General features: G+C 39.7%; 1 protein-coding gene across 1 annotated transcript in view; it reads right to left on the minus strand.

Annotated features, from left to right (window-relative positions):
• Positions 1 to 934: 934 nt before the first annotated feature.
• Positions 935 to 21,489, minus strand: part of LOC124552548 (clotting factor C-like) — a 32,111-nt gene continuing 11,556 nt past the window's right edge. Inside the window, exons 2-6 of the mRNA XM_047126865.1 lie at positions 20,331 to 20,492; positions 14,084 to 14,190; positions 4,558 to 4,734; positions 1,436 to 1,592; positions 935 to 1,331 (exon numbers count right to left, since the gene is read on the minus strand). Coding sequence (XP_046982821.1) covers positions 1,129 to 1,331; positions 1,436 to 1,592; positions 4,558 to 4,734; positions 14,084 to 14,190; positions 20,331 to 20,492 — 806 coding nt within the window. The 3' untranslated portion in view covers positions 935 to 1,128. The remainder of the gene's footprint in view (positions 1,332 to 1,435; positions 1,593 to 4,557; positions 4,735 to 14,083; positions 14,191 to 20,330; positions 20,493 to 21,489) is intronic.

Genomic DNA, 21,489 nt, shown 5'->3' on the forward strand with positions numbered 1-21,489 from the left:
AATGGAAGGGGCAGATAATCGCAAATCATGTAGACCATTGTTTCAAAAAAGGATGATCCTGCCACTTCCTTTCATATATATATATACATATATATAGATATATAATTTTGAGTGGACCACTCATCACTCAAAATTACACAATACACAGCTATGATAAAAGACAAAAATTGGATATACATGTTCAAAGCGCCAACACAAAGTTATTTCAAAATGGCCTTATCCATCCTAGTATCAAACTATACAATGCCTTACCAGATACCATTAAACACATACAAAACATTGGTCACTTCAAATCTAAACTGAAGTTGTACTTGGTTGATCACTGCTTCTACAATGTAAATGAATACCTACAAAACTAAATTTATCTGTGTTAACCCAATGTAGTCTCATTCAGAATAACATTTGTATTTTATCTCTCTGTATATAGCGTAACAACATTTATTTAAGTATTCATCATTAATTGATATATTAATGTGTTATTATGTACAAAAGTATACTATATGTAAAACTGTCAATATTAACATAAAACTCCAAATATCTCTTGCATATTGTGCAGCTGTGGATGAAAATGGATCAATAAATCAAATCAAAAATCACAAGTATGTTCATTCAGACATGTCATGTAAATTGTTACTTCAATTAATATGTTTCACAAATGTTCAAATACTTGAAATGCATACTGCTTAGAATTATTTTGCAACGTAAATTACGTTTGAGAGCCATTTCGGTTCTATAAAGAAAGAAGAAGCTTCTCTTCCGTACATTACTTCTGCCACCTTTACATACCACCTCCTCGTTTTTCTTTAAATATGGCCGTTTTCAGCTTCAACAGCTTGACCTCTCATAAAATTACTTTCTATTGCATGGCTGCAATTTATTATTTCTATAATAAAAGTCTGTTTTTACATAGACACATTTTTAAGATATCTCTTTCTAATGGCAAATAAAGCCTACAAATTCCTTCTGGAAAAATGTATTGGATTTTTTAGGAAGACACTTTATTATAGCTTAAACCCCCGCCCCTCCTGATCAAACTCTCACAAGCTTACTGACATTAAGTGGAATCCAGAATAATAAAAGTTCTTCCATGTATAATTATAGCACATGTTTCATAATGTCACTGTCTTTTTAATATTTGTCATAGTATGTCTTGAGCCAATTCAGATGACTATTCACTCTCGTGAAAAGAACCGGGTAACCGGAACACGGTTTCCGTCCTCTTGGTGAGCCTAAACTTACTATTCCCTGAATGAACCACTGCTTTGTTGTGGCTGTTACCTTCTGCTCGAACAACAAGCCACCACCGCCATCACCTGCACAAAGTGCAGTACCTGTAAAGACCACCATTTTATTAAGAAAACAACAGAGAGTGGTAATTTCCTTGAACTGCAGATTCATATTCATTTTATTTATGAAACAGTGTTAAAATACTCACCATTTCTAAATCCTGCACAGAATTTGTCAGAAGCAAATAAAGGTCTTACAGACTGGGGAAGTAGCTCGTAACACTGGCTGAACTCGATAAATGGCAATTTGGTCATTAGCAGTACATCACTTGGTTCTGGACTTTCATTGTAATCCCAGTGGGCAATCTTAAAATGACAGATGACAGAGATTTTATTATATTTGTATCATCCTTTCAAGAATGACTTATTTCTTGAATAACTAACAATAGATAAGAAAGCTTTCACATAAATTACGTGCAGTATCAGACAAGTCACCCAAACTTAAGACAAAAACTTAAAAATATGCATCAACAATTCAGACAATTAGTTTACCCAAACAAAACTGAAGTGAACACCTACAAAAATATTAGACTTGAATGCTCAGTGGAGTTCCAGTTTTACGTGTCTCAACAGCAATGGCTTTGACTGTGGGGATGTTGTCCAGTCATTCTGTTAAGCAAGATACTGCACATCTAAGATTAAGAAGAAGAGAAGAAATACTAATGTTCCACATCCGATCAATTATGACATCTTTGGGAACTGAGCCAGATCTCGGATTGACATATGATGAGACAGAAAAGGGGTTCCGCGACTTTCATAGGAACCATCAGGGCATTTTTCATCAAAGTAGACCACAGAAAACCTAAATCGAAAAGGTGTGTGTGTGTGTGTGTGTGTGTGTGATGCGATGCATATGTTTGTTTATCTAGAACACTCAGAAGCAAGTTTATTGGTGCACGTGCTAAAATAGTCAGACAAATGTGGTTAAGGCATTAAAAGCAAAAATGCCTCAAATAAAATGTCATTTTAAGATTAGAACCATTTTCTTCCATTTACATTCACCACCCAGTCGCATCTAGTCATGAAGAATGCAAAATCTGTAACTTTTTCAGTGCTAAACACATTAAAACCTTCTCCATAATAGGTTAGGGACGCAAGTCCTACATCTTACAAAAAGATAATTCCCTATTTTCAGCTGAAACAGAGTTCAGATCAACTAGTAAACTGACCTCTGCGAACTGTGCCCTGTCTCAAGTACCTCATTATGTCTCAGTGACCAGGATGTCATTTTCATTCTTGTTGTTGTTGTTGTTGTTGTGGTCTTCAGTTCTGAGACTGGTTTGATGCAGCTCTCCATGCTACTCTATCCTGTGCAAGCTTTTTCATCTCCCAGTACCTACTGCAACCTACATCCTTCTGAATCTGCTTAGTGTATTCATCTCTTGGTCTCCCTCTACGATTTTTACCCTCCACGCTGCCCTCCAATACTAAATTGGTGATCCCTTGATGCCTCAGAACATGTCCTACCAACCGATCCCTTCTTCTGGTTAAGTTGCGCCACAAACTTCTCTTCTCCCCAATCCTATTCAATACTTCCTCATTAGTTATGTGATCTACCCATCTAATCTTCAGCATTCTTCTGTAGGACCACATTTCGAAAGCTTCTATTCTCTTCTTGTCCAAACTATTTATCGTCCATGTTTCACTTCCATACATGGCTACACTCCATACAAATACTTTCAGATATGACTTCCTGACACTTAAATAAATACTGGATGTTAACAAATTTCTCTTCTTCAGAAACGCTTTCCTTGCCATTGCCAGTCTACATTTTATATCCTCTCTACTTCGACCATCATCAGTTATTTTGCTCCCCAAATAGCAAAACTCCTTTACTACTTTAAGTGCCTCATTTCCTAATCTAATTCCCTCAGCATCACCCGATTTAATTAGACTACATTCCATTATCCTTGTTTTGCTTTTGTTGATTTTCATCTTATATCCTCCTTTCAAGACACTGTCCATTCCATTCAACTGCTCTTCCAAGTCCTTTGCTGTCTCTGACAGAATTACAATGTCATCGGCGAACCTCAAAGTTTTTATTTCTTCTCCATGAATTTTAATACCTACTCCAAATTTTTCTTTTGTTTCCTTTACTGCTTGCTCAATATACAGATTGAACAACATCGGGGAGAGGCTACAACCCTGTCTCACTCCTTTCCCAACCACTGCTTCCCTTTCATGTCCCTCGACTCTTATAACTGCCATCTGGTTTCTGTACAAATTGTAAATAGCCTTTCGCTCCCTGTATTTTACCCCTGCCACCTTTAGAATTTGAAAGAGAGTATTCCAGTCAACATTGTCATAAGCTTTCTCTAAGTCTACAAATGCTAGAAACGTAGGTTTGCCTTTCCTTAATCTTTCTTCTAAGATAAGTCGTAAGATCAGTATTGCCTCACGTGTTCCAGTGTTTCTACGGAATCCAAACTGATCTTCCCCGAGGTTGGCTTCTACTAGTTTTTCCATTCGTCTGTAAAGAATTCGTGTTAGTATTTTGCAGCCGTGACTTATTAAGCTGATAGTTCGGTAATTTTCACATCTGTCAACACCTGCTTTCTTTGGGATTGGAATTATTATATTCTTCTTGAAGTCTGAGGGTATTTCGCCTGTCTCATACATCTTCCTCACCAGATGGTAGAGTTTTGTCAGGACTGGCTCTCCTACGGCTATCAGTAGTTCCAATGGAATATTGTCTACTCCGGGGGCTTTGTTTCGACTCAGGTCTTTCATTGCTCTGTCAAACTCTTCACGCAGTATCATATCTCCCATTTCATCTTCATCTACATCCTCTTCCATTTCCATAATATTGTCCTCAAGTACTTTATTTTATCTTTTTGTGTGTCATTCCTGTCCCTAGTGTTATTTCTTCAGCAATTTCAAATGACACACTTCCCTTCCATGTTAAATGCTTAATGTACGAGCACCATTTTAAAGAAATTAAACAAGGAAAGTCAGGTATTGATGCAGTGATCAGTATACGAACATGAAGATGAAACATCACAGACGACAAAAATAATAATGTTCCAAAAGATGAGTACATTATCAACAAAGCTGAACAAATGTTCGAATTTCTAGAAAGAAGTGTGTTGCATATACATACTCATACACTGGTGAGTTTAGGTGCATGCCTGATGACACTTTTAGTTTAAAGTTTAGTAATTGTGCAGTTTTAAGTGTAGTACCATCAAAGAAACATTTCTATGCAAACTAATGGAAAGGAAATAAAGCATGTTGAAAACAAAGACTGAAATCAATAGAAACATATACTCACAGAGCCAAAACTCCCAGAAGACAGTTGTTCTCTCTCATATTTACTTTCAAGATCTAGACTAGCTGGTCTCACAAAATCTGAGATTCTTATTTCATTTTTCAGAACTATTATAGCTATATCATCTGCATAATTTCGTGAAGGTCCTCTATACATATCATGAATCACAATTGACTCCACCTGCAAATTGAACACATATTATGGAATTGTATCGAAGAAGAATGCAATTGAGGAAGCTAACAAATCATGAGACAGGTTTGATGTCAAGTACTTACTTTTAAGCAGTTCAAATGTATAGTACCACCGACAGACAAATATAAAAGTGATAGGGGCACACTTCCCAGCTTTCAGAACTAGCAGTTTCTCCCTTGAAGAGAAGCATAGGTTGTGCACAGTTAAAAAGGAGGGGAAAATCATTCACATGTATCGAGGACGAGGGCCAACAAAAGTGAAAGGGGAGGTGTCAGAGAGAGCAGGGCAGACATGCTACGTTGCTAAGCACTCTGTCAGCTTCAGTCCACATGTGATAAGGACAGATTGACAAGTAATGATAGATTTGGAGAAAGAGAGAGAATAGTGTGACTGAGAATTAAGTCAGAAAAAAATTCATCTTCCTCTTCCTCTTAATCTATCTTTACTTCTCACTCTTTCCTTGTCAATCTGCTGACAGAGTGATTACGTGTCTACCGTATTGAATCTACTCCCTCCAGCACCTCCCCCTTCACCTTTATAGACTCTTGTCATCACCACACACGGCTCCTACTTATTGGGAGGCATGCCCTTCATTTTTCATCCTGCGAAACAATCCACCTCTCGTAACTGATAAGGAACTATTAGTTCTAATGTTAAGTAGTGTGTCGCTTTTACTTTTACATCAGCGCTATTCTGAATGAAAGTCTCATCATTATTTCTACATGAATACTTTGTACTAAAAACTTACACCATGGCATCGTGAACTATACATCTTGCACTATTTTTCAACATAGTTGCCACTGACATTGAGACATTTGTCTTATCTTGCAATCAGTTTGAAGAAACCGCTTTGGTAAAACTCGGTGCCCAGCGATGCAAGTAATTGTCGCAATGCTCCAACTCAGCATTGGTTTGGAAGGATATCCTGAAAGTGCGTCTTTCAATACAGGAAACAACTGAAAGTCCAATTGGGAAATATCAGGACTGCAGGCCGGCAACAAATCTGATTCTGTATGAGCCTTGCTGTGTGTGGTTTTGCATTGTCATTCAAGAGACCAACACCTTCACTAAAGGGCTCATCTCTTTCGTTGAATGGCGGACCTGAGTTTGGTGAGGACTGGAGTAGCACCTTTTGTGCCCTAGAACACTGGAGCCATAACTTTTCCTGGGTAGGTTTTTTCCTCACTGGTGAACTGGAATGCTTCCACATCGTTGAAGCATCCTTGGATTCAGGGGTAAAGTGGTGCACCCATGTGTCTCCATGTCTGTGATGATTCTGAATATGAACTTATTTCCCTCTCACGTGTACTGTGCACCAGGTGATGGAGGCTGGCTCTGATTCTTGCACTCTTGGTGATCTGGGATCAGCTTTCTCAGTACACATCTTTCAGACACTTTTTGGTAACCCAACACATCGTGGAGCATATGGTGGGCTTGAGCACAGCCAACAGGCAGCGTGGATGCTTCGCCTGACACTGTAATGTGCATGTCCACTGAAACCATGTCCTTCTACATCTACATCTACATGATTACTCTGTAATTCACATTTAAGTGCTTGGAAGAGGGTTCATCGAACCACAATCATACTAACTCTCTGCCATTCCACTCCTGAACAGCGGGCGGGAAAAACGAACACCTAAACCGTTCTGTTCGAGCTCTGATTTCTCTTATTTTATTTTGATGATCATTCCTACCTATGTAGGTTGAGCTCAACAAAATATTTTCGCAATCGGAAGAGAAAGTTGTTGACTGAAATTTCGTAAATAGATTTCGCCGTGACGAAAAACGTCTATGCTTTAATGGCTTCCATCCAATCTCGCGTATCATATCTGTCACACTCTCTCCCCTATTACGTGATAATACAAAACGAGCTGCCCTTTTTTGCACCCTTCTGATGTCCTCCGTTAATCCCACCTGGTAAGGATCCCACACCACGCAGCAATATTCTAACAGCGGACGAACGAGTGTAGTGTAAGCTGTCTCTTTAGTGGACTAGTTGCATCTTCTAAGTGTCCTGCCAATGAAACGCAACCTTTGGCTCGCCTTCCCCACAATATTATCTACACTCCTGGAAATGGAAAAAAGAACACATTGACACCGGTGTGTCAGACCCACCATACTTGCTCCGGACACTGCGAGAGGGCTGTACAAGCAATGATCACACGCACGGCACAGCGGACACACCAGGAACCGCGGTGTTGGCCGTCGAATGGCGCTAGCTGCGCAGCATTTGTGCACCGCCGCCGTCAGTGTCAGCCAGTTTCCCGTGGCATGTGGAGCTCCATCGCAGTCTTTAACACTGGTAGCATGCCGCGACAGCGTGGACGTGAACCGTATGTGCAGTTGACGGACTTTGAGCGAGGGCGTATAGTGGGCATGCGGGAGGCCGGGTGGAGGTACCGCCGAAATGCTCAACACGTGGGGCGTGAGGTCTCCACAGTACATCGATGTTGTCGCCAGTGGTCGGCGGAAGGTGCACGTGCCCGTCGACCTGGGACCGGACCTCAGCGACGCACGGATGCACGCCAAGACCGTAGGATCCTACGCAGTGCCGTAAGGGACCGCACCGCCACTTCCCAGCAAATTAGGGACACTGTTGCTCCTGGGGTATCGGCGAGGACCATTCACAACCGTCTCCATGAAGCTGGGCTACGGTCCCACACACCGTTAGGCCGTCTTCCGCTCACGCCCCAACATCGTGCAGCCCGCCTCCAGTGGTGTCGCGACAGGCGTGAATGGAGGGACGAATGGAGACGTGTCGTCTTCAGCGATGAGAGTCGCTTCTGCCTTGGTGCCAATGATGGTCGTATGCGTGTTTGGCGCCGTGCAGGTGAGCACCACAATCAAGACTGCATACGACCGAGGCACACAGGGCCAACACCCGGCATCATGGTGTGGGGAGCGATCTCCTACACTGGCCGTACACCACTGGTGATCGTCGAGGGGACAGTGAATAGTGCACGGTACATCCAAACTGTCATCGAACCCATCGTTCTACCATTCCTAGACCGGCAAGGGAACTTGCTGTTCCAACAGGACAATGCACGTCCGCATGTATCCCGTGCCACCCAACGTGCTCTAGAAGGTGTAAGTCAACTACCCTGGCCAGCAAGATCTCCGGATCTGTCCCCCATTGAGCATGTTTGGGACTGGATGAAGCGTCGTCTCACGCGGTCTGCACGTCCAGCACGAACGCTGGTCCAACTGAGGCGCCAGGTGGAAATGGCATGGCAAGCCGTTCCACAGGACTACATCCAGCATCTCTACGATCGTCTCCATGGGAGAATAGCAGCCTGCATTGCTGCGAAAGGTGGATATACACTGTACTAGTGCCGACATTGTGCATGCTCTGTTGCCTGTGTCTATGTGCCTGTGGGTCTGTCAGTGTGATCATGTGATGTATCTGACCCCAGGAATGTGTCAATAAAGTTTCCCCTTCCTGGGACAATGAATTCACGGTGTTCTTATTTCAATTTCCAGGAGTGTATGTGGTCTTTCGAACTGAAGTTGTTCGTAATTTTTACACCCAGGTACTTAGTTGAATTGACAACATTGAGAATTGTACTATTTATCGAGTAATCGAATTCCAACGGATTTCTTTTGGAACTCATGTGGATCACCTCACACTTTTCGTTATTTAGCGTCAACTGCCACCTGCCACACCATACAGCAATCTTTTCTAAATCGCTTTGCAACTGATACAGGTCTTCGGATGACCTTACTAGACGGTAAATTACAGCATCATCTGCGAACGACCTAAGAGAACTGATCAGATTGTCACCCAGGTCATTTATATAGATCAGGAACAGCAGAGGTTCCAGGACGCTTCCCTGGGGAACACCTGATATCACTTCAGTTTTACTCGATGGTTTGCCGTCTATTACTATGAACTGCGACCTTCCTGACAGGAAATCACGACTCCAGTCACACAACTGAGACGATACCCCATAGGCCCGCAGCTTGATTAGAAGTCGCTTGTGAGGAACAGTGTCAAAACCTTTCTGGAAATCTAATAATACAGAATCAACTTGAGATCCCCTGTCGATAGCGGCCATTACTTAGTGCGAATAAAGAGCTAGCTGCGTTGCACAAGAACGATGTTTTCTGAAACCATGCGGATTAGGTATCAATAGATCGTTCCCTTCGAGGTGATTCATAATGTTTGAATACAGTATATGCTCCAAAATCCTACTGCAAACCGACGTCAATGACGTAGGTCTGTAGTTCGATGGATTACTCCTACTACCCTTCTTAAACACTGGTGTGAGCTGCGCAATTTTCCAATCTGTAGGTACAGATCTGTCGGTGAGCGAGCGGTTGTATATGATTGCTAAGTAGGGAGCTATTTTATCAGCGTAATCTTTTCATTTGTGGATGTGAAGGGATGTCCACTTCAACTTTCAACCTCCATGCTCTGCCTTCCTTCTCTGAACGTGCAACACCAGCAACCAGCACCAGCAACCAACTACTTCACCATATACAGACTATAGACATTCACAGATGATGGATACACTAGTCCGCCATTACGATTCATACCAGATAACATTCACACTTCCACTGGCGATCAAATTGTCAGTACACTTGTGTCTGCCATCCTGATGGGGCATGCCAGTCTGCTACTACTCTCTCTTCTCCCATTTTCTGAGCATGCATCATTACTCCTCCTCCTCTGACCCCCCCCCCCCCTCTGTCTTTGAACCAGAAACAGCTGTGGGTTCACTATATGGCATGCATTTGTGTCACTTGATGTACCATCTCTTTAAAATATATTGATGAAACTTACTTTCAGGACATGTCTCATATTTGTCTTTCAACAGTGCTATACATTACAATGGTTTGAAACTAAGCATTAGTGATCAATTCTTCCTTGTATTTTTTCACATATTGCTTACTTATAACATAATTAAAAATTGATTATTGTAAGATAACACATTGAATTAGCATTTACATACACTTTCCACTGTAACTGATGGAACATATGGACATAAGTTCCAAAATTAGAGATTTATGTGCTGTGCAGCATATTTTCTGGTGTTTCACAAAACTTGATTTTGATGTAACATTATTCCAAATTGACCTAATAATTTCCAAACATTTTATATCACATAATATTTGTTAAACAATATAAATGGAACACTAGCAAATACCTCATGTGTGTTGCAGTGATTCAAAGAAATAAACTGTGCATGTTTAAATTCTGTAGATTGAACTACTTTTGAAAATATAATATTTTTTTGTTTTATTATTGTAAATTTGAGTCTCATGGCCAAAGGTAACATCAGTTAACATGTTTAGCTTAGACATTTTGAGTATGAATAGAATGCAAAAGCCATTTAACCTAGCTATTCTTATGATCTTCCTTGATTTCTCCTGGGAGTCTAAATACACTTGGACTGGATGAGGAAGAGTTCTAGTGATCCAGAAGTGTCAAGCTAAGCAGTGTATCGTTAGCTCTGAAGTCCCAAGTATCTGACTACCATCCTCGAAGGGAACTGGTATGGGCCTAATGCAATGAACACTGACAGATTTGCTTTGTCCCTTTAAAACTTTTTCTTTTTCTTCTTCTTCTTCTTCTTCTTCTGCACTTCAAGGCTTAGGTTCTTGTGTCTGTTCTGTCTTTACTTTTCACTGATATCTCATTCTGGGTCTTCCTGCATCCTTTCTTTCTTCCTTTTGAATGGTGCAAGGTGGCTAGATGTGGGATTCTCTCTGCATTCATTCCTTGTAGGTGATGTTCCCATAACATATTATTTTCTTCATCTCTTTATTAATATTGATATTATAAATATCTAGTTCATTCCTACTATCTTCATTTCGTATACATTTTTCCCTGGTCACACCTCTCATTTTCCTAACACTGGTGCATTGGCACGTAAAAATTAAATTTTGTGGTCTTGATGCCAATGCATCATACTTCTAGTCTGTGAGGTAGTTGCCAGTTCATTCTACTATTTTAAGAAATATGCAATAACTTGTCTGTCGAGATATGAAGTTGGTAACGTTAGTTACCAAAACTGTTTATAGAGAATAAAGGTTATTATTATCTATCTTGACAAAGAAGTTTATTTTCTCTAATATATTGTCATCGATCGCCCCTTGCAGCTCAAAACGAGTAAACCAAAAAAGTGAAACAGGAGAGGTAACAAAACAGATGGCTACCCCATATAAACAGTTCAAGGTCCTATCATATGTCCTCCATATACATGTAGTAGCAACTGATCAGAAACAGAACATAACATGTTCTTTAAATATGGGGAGTATGTCAACATAAAAGTTTTCTGTGTTTGGTATTGCATCATAATGCAAAAACTACTGCTGCTACAGAAAAGCCAACGTTTCGGCCATGATTGCAGCGGCCTTCTTCTGAGTTGAAACGTTAGCTTTTCTATAGCAGCAGTAGTTTTTACATTATGACGCAGTACCAAACCCAGAAAACTTTCATGTTGACTGACTCTGGCCGCGGAAGCCTACGCAATTATATGTGGAGTACGCATTATTCCTTCAGTTTTGTGGATAGCAGTGTTGCTGTTGTTGTCATTGTCATCTTCAATTGGAAGACTGATTTGATGCACCTCTCCATGCTAGTCTATTTTGTGTAAGTCTCTTCACCTCTGAATCATTACTGCAGCCTGCATCTATTTGAACCTCTAGTCTAGATAACAGGTTCTATTAGGTAAGAAGGAGAGTGCACAAATTTCTACATGTATGCCATAACCAGTTATAGCCATTCAATTGGATATTGTAGAGTTGACCAGTGGTGGTTAAGTTGATTGCTACATTTCATCCACTTTCCCAAGTAGTCCCAGACATCTTTTGTGGAATTGAAACCAGCCGATTTAGTGGTGTGTGTGTTTCCACAGCTTAGTGGTCAGCACAGCAGAATGATGTCACCTGACAGGCCAGAGTTCAGTTCCCAGCAGGGTCAAACTTGTCAGGAGATTGTCAAATAGGTGAATATATCACAGTAAACTGGAACTGCTAATATTTACAGAATTAATACACTGCCAGTAGGAAACATTGTTGTGCACTTTTAATAAATTTATCGTACACAAAACATCTAATCATGACTGTTGTGAACAAGTGCTGTCAGAACTGAAATCTAACAGACATTTTTACAATCTAACAGACATTTTTACTTAAGCTGGTCTAACAGTCTCTGTTAAGATATTCATCTATAGAGTCAAAGAGTTGCTTATCAAGCAATCTTTCAAACTCTGTTTAAACCGTGCTTTATCTGAAACCAAGTTTCTAATGGTCATTGGCAATTTATTTAAAATGCGTGTTCCTGAATATTGGACCCTATTTTGGACCAAGTTAAGTGATTTTATGTCTTTAAGTAGATTGTTCTTATTCCTAGTACTGATATTATGTATTGATCTATTAGTTGGAAATAGAGATATGTTTCTTTCAACAAATTTCACTAAGGAATAAATATACTGAGAAGCAGTGGTTAGAGGTTAGAATACAAAGTTCCTTGAGCAGGTTTCTACACGATGATCTCGAATTTATACCCCGAATAAATCTTCCTACACACTTTTGCATGCTAAAACTTTTGCTCAATTTGACGAGTTACCCCAGAATTTAATCCTGTATGACATAATACAATGAAAGTAATCAAACTATGCAAGTTGTTTTTATATTTATATCTCCTGTATCTGACATAATTCTCACTGCAGATAGAGACTTTTTTGGCGCGTCAGCAGTTCTGTGGTACGTGCTTCACAACTAAAGTAATTATCGGGTTGTAATCCCAGAAATTTAACACTGCTAACTTCATTCTGCATATCTTTGTGTGTTATAGGCATGCTGGAAGGAAATCTCGCACAGGTTCGGACCTGCATATAGTGGGTCTTTTGAAAGGTTAATGACAGTGAACTAGCTTCAAACCATTTATTAATTCGAGCAGGAACATGTGTGAGAGGCATTGTTAACAAGGCTGCTATCATCTTCGCCTCCGAGAATGTTAAAAAATGCAAAGACCGTACAAATCTGAGTAGGACTTCCGCTCTGAGTGTTCCATACAAATTTAATTATGTACATCCTGTAGATAGTTTTATCCATCCTGGGAATTGCGAAACCTGTCCATTTCTACCTGTTATAAACATTGATACTAGCAAAATAACGGTCCCAGGAATCCCAAGACATTCAGCAATGTTTAATTTAAAGCCTGGATTTTTTAATTTCACATTTTCTGTCGCTATTTTTCATTTATTTTATTTTGAAGTTATGTTAACATGCTACACCAATTGGCAATTGCAGATTCTCTGACTTCATCTGCTCTCATCCCTGTCCAGTTACCGGTAAGATTTGACAGAAGTCTCCAGAGAAGAAAATGGTACAGCCAGGTATAGGCCTATTATTGTTACGCAGATATCAAACTGCTGTGTGGAATGCTTCAGTGGATATTTTATGGGATGTTGGAAACTCGTTCCAAACAAAGGAATTGCAATCCTGCATCAGTTACCTGTATTACTTCACTTTGAAACATTACAGATGCTGTACGTGTCGTAGGCATAGACTGTCAGAGACAGTTTGCATCTACAATGAGCGCTGGTGTGGCATGGTAGTCAGACAGCCTTACACCTATCACCACTAGATGGCAAACTCATAATTTTCACTGTGGCAGGGGACTTCACTCCATCATAGGCAGCCAATTAGCACGACATATTTGTATATGTTATATATAAAAATGTTTCTCACGAATCACTGTACCCTTCAGTGAAAACCATATAAAAATCCTTACAGTAGTTCCTGACACTTTAGACAGATTATGAATGCAACGTAAGTTTGTAATGGCAAAAAATTATTTTTTTATGTTGTATAATTGCAGATAAAAAATTTTGGATTTTTTCCTGTACTTTTCCTGTGAAACCTTGCTTCTTGCCGAATTTCATGATTCTAGACTAACGGAAGTACCCCATAGGTTTTCATGAGAATGTTTGCGACTATCAAAATATGTGACATTAATTCCCATATCTTTTGATTGCATTGGCTTAGAAGCTTAATTTTGACACCACCAAGGGACTGTAGACCTTAATACATGATAAATTTCAACAGTATTTGTCTAGACATCCCTGAGAGAAATGGTTTTTAACAGTCAGGCAGACAGATAGACAGACAAACAGTGATCCTATAAGGGTTCTGTTATTACCGATTGAGGTATAGAACCTGAAAAACAACATCTCATTGTGTTCACAAAATTTTTTATATACATTCATCTCAGAAATTGCATCATCCAACATTTTTTAATTAAGCAGTATGTGACGCCTGTGATAACATTCCGCTTCAAAATATACTTTCTATACTCAAGACAAATGTATACTGAACTTCTACTCACTTCAAGTTGTTGTTCTTTTGGATCCTTTATATCCCAGCCTCTGTGGTGTTTGCCTGCTACAATCATGTAATCCTTAGGATTATTTGATTTTCCAAGACAGTGAGCAGCTGTAAAAACAATATTCTTTAGTTGCACGACTTTTGTGAGATAACCTAACATTGAAAACCTATAAGCTGCCACTATTTTATTATTATTATTATCAAAATTACTATCAGTGTTACAAGAAACTAGTGCTGATGCCGTTGTAATTCTGACAGACAGCAACGAACTTGGAAGAGAAGTTTAAAGAATGAACATTGTGTTGAAAGGAGATTATTAGAGGACATCAACAAAAACAAAACATGGGTAATGGAATGTAGTCAAATTAAATCTGGTAGTGCTCAGGGAATTACATTAGGAAATGAGATGCTGAAAGTTGAAGATGAGTTTTGCTATTTGGCAGAAAAAATTACTGATAATGGCAAAAACAGATAGAATATGCATTGTAGACTGTCAGCAGAAGGAAAAGCATTTCTGAAGAAGAGAAATTTGTTAAGATCAATCATAAGTTTAAATGTTAGAAGTTCTTTTCTAATACCCAGAGTGGAGCTAGCCTTGTATGGAATTGAAACATGGGTGATGATCAGTTCAGAAAAGGAAAGAATAGAAGATTTTGAAAGTCAGTGCTAAAGAAAATAGATGAAAATTATGAGATATGTTTATAAAATAAGGCCTCCAACTTTTTTCACATAGAAACCAAGTTTATTGGCAATGAATGTCATGTTGATGATAAGACTGAGCTTTCAGATATTTTTTGATGTAGTTACTGTTGTGGTCATTGCAAGTTTGCATGTGGTGTGGTCCTTTGCATACACCCCTGTCACAGAACTCCCTTGCCATATTGTGCAGGTAACACTCAACTTCGTTTTCCAAATCATCATCTGTCTGCAAATGCATTCCACCGAGATGTAACTTCACCTCAGGAAACATAGGTACTAGGTACTATGTCTGGGCTGTAGGGGTGAGGATGCCCAATCAGAACTGGGCCAAGAGATTGGCTGTTGCATAGGCAATATGGCAATGAGAGTTGTTGTAATGAAAACACACTCCCTTTGTCAGCATTCCCCTCCTCCAATTAGGAATGACATGGGTTGTTTCAAAGTCTCACAGTAGTGGGCAGCATTTATTGTTCTGCTGGTAGTTATAAACTATCACAACAATTCGCCTTATTCTTCCCAGAACATTATCGCCACCACTTTGCCAGCAGACAATATTTGTTTGAACTTTCACGGTTTTGGCAAATTCTAATGCCACCCCTGACAAGGCTTTTCATTAATTTCAGGTGCCGTGTAGTGTAGTATACCCAGGTTTCATCACCCATGACAACTGAACCAAAAAACTCCTTGCCCTCTTCTGCATAGCACTCCAGGAATCTGTGGGCCACTTCATCACGTTGCCATTTATGGCATTTGTTCACCATTTTGTGGATCGACTTCACACACACGTTGTGATAATGCAAATGTTCAACCAATATCTTGTCAATCGTAGTCTGATGGACTTCAAGCATCCTTTCACACAGTTCATGAATCGTTTTACACCAATAGTCATACATTTCTGTCTCCACTTATGGATTTGTTTCAGCCAAAACCGAGACCCAACCAGAATTCTGTCCATTGTGGATGTCTGTCTGTTTGTTCTTGAACTCTCTCACTTCCACATTTTTTCAATGTCCATTCACTTTGGCCCATAGACTTTGCATAACTGACAACGCATGTTAATGGGGGTAGTGCCCTCGGCACTCAAAAAACTAGATCACTGCAAGTAAATGGCACCTACAAGAGAAACTAGGGAAGAGCCATCGCAAACAGCTGCCCAGTCAAGACTGTGTGTTGCAGCAGTCTGAGATTAATGGGGATTTGAAGGCGGGGGGGGGAAGCCAAAACCGTTTTTCATGGTTCCAGTTTCTTGGTGATCTTACTTTATGGACGCATCTCGTAGGTAGGTAGATTGCATAACTAATGAGGAGGTACTGAACAGAACTGGGGAGAAAAATTTACGGCATATCTTGACTAAGACAAGGGATTGGTTATAGGATACATTCTAACACATCAAGGAATCATTGGTTTAGTATCGGAGGGAAGTTTTGGAAGTAAAAATTGTGGAGGGACACTAAGAGATGAATACAGTAAGAGCAGATTCAGACTGATGTAGTTTGAAGTAGTCATTTGGTGACAAAGAGGTTTCTACATCACGGAGCAGCATGGAAAGAGCTGCATAAAACCAGTCTTTGGACCAAGTACACAATAACTTCATGTAAGAGAAAGTAGTATGTTGTCAGACATGACTCTTCTTGAAATGTAAGTTATATAAATTTCAACAATAAGTGTCGGCCGTTGTGGCCATGCGGTTCTAGGCGCTTCAGTCTGGAACGGCGTGACCGCTATGGTCACAGGTTCGAATCCTGCCTCGGGCATTGATGTGTGTGATGTCCTTAGGTTAGTTAGGTTTAAGTAGTGCTAATTTCTAGGGGACTGAGGACCACAGATGTTAAGTCCCATAGTGCTCAGAGCCATTTTCAACAATAAGTTTCTCTGTTGCAGCACAATGACACACTTGTGTGCTATTCACACTGCCTGTCCTTCACCTTTGGGGCTCCAGTTGCAATAATGTGTTCACTATCCAGGGGAACATCATGAATGTTTGTTGGTGGTGACGATTCCCAAACGTGGCAGATGAGAGTGCTCACCGCCCCAGTGAGCGTAAAGTGTGCTTCATCACTCCAGAAAATGTTCCAAGGCCAAATGTCCTTAACTCTTGCAAGAAACATAAGAGCAAAGTCTACTCAAATGTTTGCATCAAATGAAAAAAGTAGGTTAGTTCAAAATGGTTCAAATGGTTCTGAGCACTATGGGACTTAACATCTATGGTCATCAGTCCCCTAGAACTTAGAACTACTTAAACCTAACTAACCTAAGGACATCACACACGTCCATGCCCGAGGGAGGATTCGAACCTGCGACCGTAGCAGTCGTGTGGCTCCGGACTGAGCGCCTAGAACCGCTAGGCCACCGCGGCCGGCAGTTGGTTAGTAAAGAGATTAGATTAGATTAGATTAGATTAGATTAATACTAGTTCCATGGATCATGAATACGATATTTCGTAATGATGAGGAACGAGTCAAATTTTCCAATACATAACATAATTAAGTTAATTTAACAACATACTTAAGTTAATATAACAACTTTTTTATTTTCTTTGTGTGTTTTTTTTATTTTTTTAAATATTTTTTTCTTAATTTATATCTAAAAATTCCTCTATGGAGTAGAAGGAGTTGTCATTCAGAAATTCTTTTAATTTCTTCTTAAATACTTGTTGGTTATCTGTCAGACTTTTGATACTATTTGGTAAGTGACCAAAGGCTTTAGTGCCAGTATAATTCACCCCTTTCTGTGCCAAAGTTAGATTTAATCTTGAATAGTGAAGATCATCCTTTCTCCTAGTATTGTAGTTATGCACACTGCTATTAGTTTTGAATTGGGTTTGGTTGTTAATAACAAATTTCATAAGAGAGAATATATACTGAGAAGCTACTGTGAATATCCCTAGATCCTTAAATAAATGTCTGCAGGATGATCTTGGGTGGACTCCAGCTATTATTCTGATTACACGCTTTTGTGCAATAAATACTTTATTCCTCAGTGATGAATTACCCCAAAATATGATGCCATGTATGGATTCCTTTTCATGATTGCAACACTTTTTGAACGGTGGACCATTGGTAGTTCAGCTCATGCACTGCCAGGAGATGGCATTTTTTAGCTATGGCAACAATAACTTCTTCAACAATTTGTGGCACGATTCACTGTCGGCTTCTCGCCAGTTAATTCAAACTTCTGAATCATGTTCTCCAACTTGATGTGGGTAGAGGGCCTTTCGTTATTCCTTTCACACATTGATGCTCACAAAGAACATCAGTCCTGCTGCTGTTTTGATAAAAAAAAAAAATCTTTATGGGTAAAGCTCCACGCTGAATGTCTGCAATTGTTTCAACTCAGCGTTGCCATACCAGTACCAGCTTCTAGGTCAAGACATGACCCTGACACTACTAACAATGCAAATGCTCCAACACAAAGTCTGGACAGTATTCCTATAAAGTTGGCTACCTGTACAGTAAATAGCTTTCCATGTACATTGGCGGAAGTAGCGAAAGTTTAATTGTAATGAACACATACAGGGTGTCCAGAAAAGGACTACCTGATTTCAACATTAAATATCTCGAAAACAAAGATCGATAGAGGAATGCAGTAAACGGTATGTTTATTGTGAAAGCTGTAAGAAGTTAGCAGTTTGAAATAATAGTTACAAAAGCTGCCAACAGATGGCGCTGTAATCGCCTTACGTAATACCTAGTATAAATAGTGATCCGAAGCCCAGAGCGATCAGTTCCACTATTGAAACGTGAAAGGAGGTTAGCGTACCGAAGGAAGTGATTAAAACCTTGTACTCCACTGAACAACGCGTTTTTCTGGTGCTAGAGTACCACAGGTTAGAAGAGAGTCCTACGGCAACAAGGCGAGGTTTTCAAGCACGATTTAATGTTCCAAAAGGACCCGATGCGAAAACCATTCGTACGCTCTTCGCAAAATTTCAATGAACAGGCAGCGTAACTGATGATCTAGTGGGGCATGTTGGCCGCAAGCAAACCGCAGTTACGCCTGAAAATATCGCCACAGTTTCTGGAATTATTCAGCGAAATCCAATGTCATCCGTCCGTAGAATCGCATCTGAGACTGGTTTGAAGCGTTCCAGCTCGCAGAAAATACTGAGAAAGAGCCTACACATGTTTCCATTCAAAATTCAAACGCACCAGGCCATACCTGTACGAGCTGTCTAACAAAGGGTTGCCTTTGCTAATCAGATGCTCACAATGATTGATAGTGAAGGATTTGATGTTGGCTGCATCTGGTTTACAGATGAAGCACACTTCCACCTGAATGGATAAGTGAATAAGCAGAACTGGCGATTTTGGGGTTCCGAAAAGCCATATTGGTGTGAAGCGAAATCCCTGTATTCTCCTTAAGTTACTGTGTGGGCTGCAGTATGCAGCAGAGGCATTATTGACCCTTTTTTCATTCGAGAAACGGTCACTGGTGCACGTTACGTTGCGATTTTGGAACAATTTGTCGCCAGACAGCAAGCGTCAGAGGATCGACCAGGTACTGAATGGTTTATGCAAGATGGCGCCCATCCACATCGGACCGAACAAGTGTTTCGCTTTCTTGAGGAATACTTCTGGAATCGAGCCATTGCTTTGGAATATCCCAAATTTACTGGTGCTGGCATGGATTGGCCTCCATATTCGCCGGATTTTGACTCCCTGTGACTTTTTTTGTGGGGCACAGTGAAAGACATGGTCTACCCGAAGCATCCCGCCACGCTGGACGAGCTTGAATCGGCGATCTCTGTGGCAGGTGAATCCATTTCGGTTGAGACACTACGAAATGTGATGGCGAATTTCATTCTTCGTTTGCACCACCTCTGTAGTGCCAATGGTGAACATTTTGAAAACATTGTGATGTGATTGTTTGCAAAGATTGTTTTCATACGATTAATTCACTTATGTATGCTGATATGAGCTGTACAGCGTACAGCGCCATCTGTTAGCAGCTTTTATAACTATTATTTCAAACTGCTGTATAAACTTCTTACAGCTTTCACAATAAACATACCGTTTACTGCATTCCTCTATCGATCTTTGTTTTCGAGATATTTAATTTTGAAATCAGGGAGCCCTTTTCTGGACACCCTGTATAACAGAGTGTCATGGATCACATAATCAATATTTGGTATTTGTAGCTCAGCTGCAAGAAAGCTAAGCAATATGTTTTAGATCTTGTTTATGTGCCTGTCTCCTGCTCCGCTCTTCAAATACATTGTGGGTGATTGTCTGTGCTCTTTATTGTTGCTTATACTCTTTGTAGATTTGTGCAGACTGGGAGTTTACGAAGGTATGTCAAGACAATCAGGTAAGTTTGTTGGAACAAGAGAGGGATACTGCAACAAAATGAGAGGCAAATACACAACAAGATGCAATAAACAGTAAGATTTACAAATCTCAGGTATTCAGAGGGGTAAAGAGGGAGTGAACAAATTATAGACTTACTGCCTTTAGAGAAGCAGCTTGGGTGATACTATGTAATGCAATCCATAATACGTTACCCTGAAGTAACACACACCGTAGCAAATATTTAACTTGTAAATAACTCACCAGTTAGAACCAACTTTCTTTTTATAAGGGTTCCACTACATAGTTGTAAATATCCATCATTTTCATGTAAATATATTCCAACATGCCATGGAAATTCTGCAGCCAGTGAAGGCTTTCCATCAAGGAGATACGATTCGTCTGTTGGAATTGGTTTTACACACTCTGCAACATTTTTATAATCACACATTTGATTTTACTTTCTGCATTATTTTAGTATTTACATGTATGATGATAAAGATCAAGCTGACAAATTTGTATTGGTGGCATAAAGTTTACAATTGTTATTTGCCAGACAAGTTCAAGCAATGTAGGCAAAATAAAGTGAATCTTCAGGAAGCATAATTTTACATCTACCTCCACATTAATACTATGGAAATTACTTTGAAGTGCAGGGAAGAGGATATTTTACAGTATGCTCATGATTCAGTAAAACAGTAGGGTACATGAGCAGAGAACAAATAATTCACAAGTTGGTTAGTATGAGCGTTTACTTAATATTATTACAGGCTGGGTAACAGTTTTTTACTTTCATACATTAAAAGTTATACATATGTTTCATAAATATAAATCTTGTCTTCCTCAGGTTTAGTAAACAATACTATTACAGAACACTCTATCATTTATCTGTACTGATCTTCCGTAAAATGGGGATCTAATACTAATTGTTTTTGAACTCACTTTAAATTGGAGAAGAGATAATAGTGTTGGCTATTAATTGAGCCCCTTGCCACAAGTAAGATAACATCTGCTGATTTCCAGAAACAATGTCTTGGTTTCTAGCAACATTATCTGTCATCGTTCATTTCACCATGAGGACCATGAAGTCTATCACTTGTATTACTATCTTTCATTGACTATCCCATTATGTTGTTGTTGCATGTTTCCATGTTTATGCATTCTCTTTTTATTGGCTCCTTTCGTTATCCACTGAAGTGATAAAAGTCATGGGATAGTGATATGTATATATACATAGTGGTGACAGTGGTATCTTGTACACAAGTTATAAAAGGACAGTGTGTTGGCAGAGTTGTCATTTTTTATTCTCAGGTCGCTATGTCAAAAAGGTTTCTGACGTGATTATGCCCACACAGCGGGAATCGAGAGACTTTAACGCGGAATGGTAGTTGGGGCAATCTCTTTTGGAAATTGTTAGGAAATT

This window comes from Schistocerca americana, chromosome 10 (genome assembly GCF_021461395.2).
Source record: "Schistocerca americana isolate TAMUIC-IGC-003095 chromosome 10, iqSchAmer2.1, whole genome shotgun sequence".
Lineage (NCBI taxonomy): Eukaryota > Metazoa > Arthropoda > Insecta > Orthoptera > Acrididae > Schistocerca > Schistocerca americana.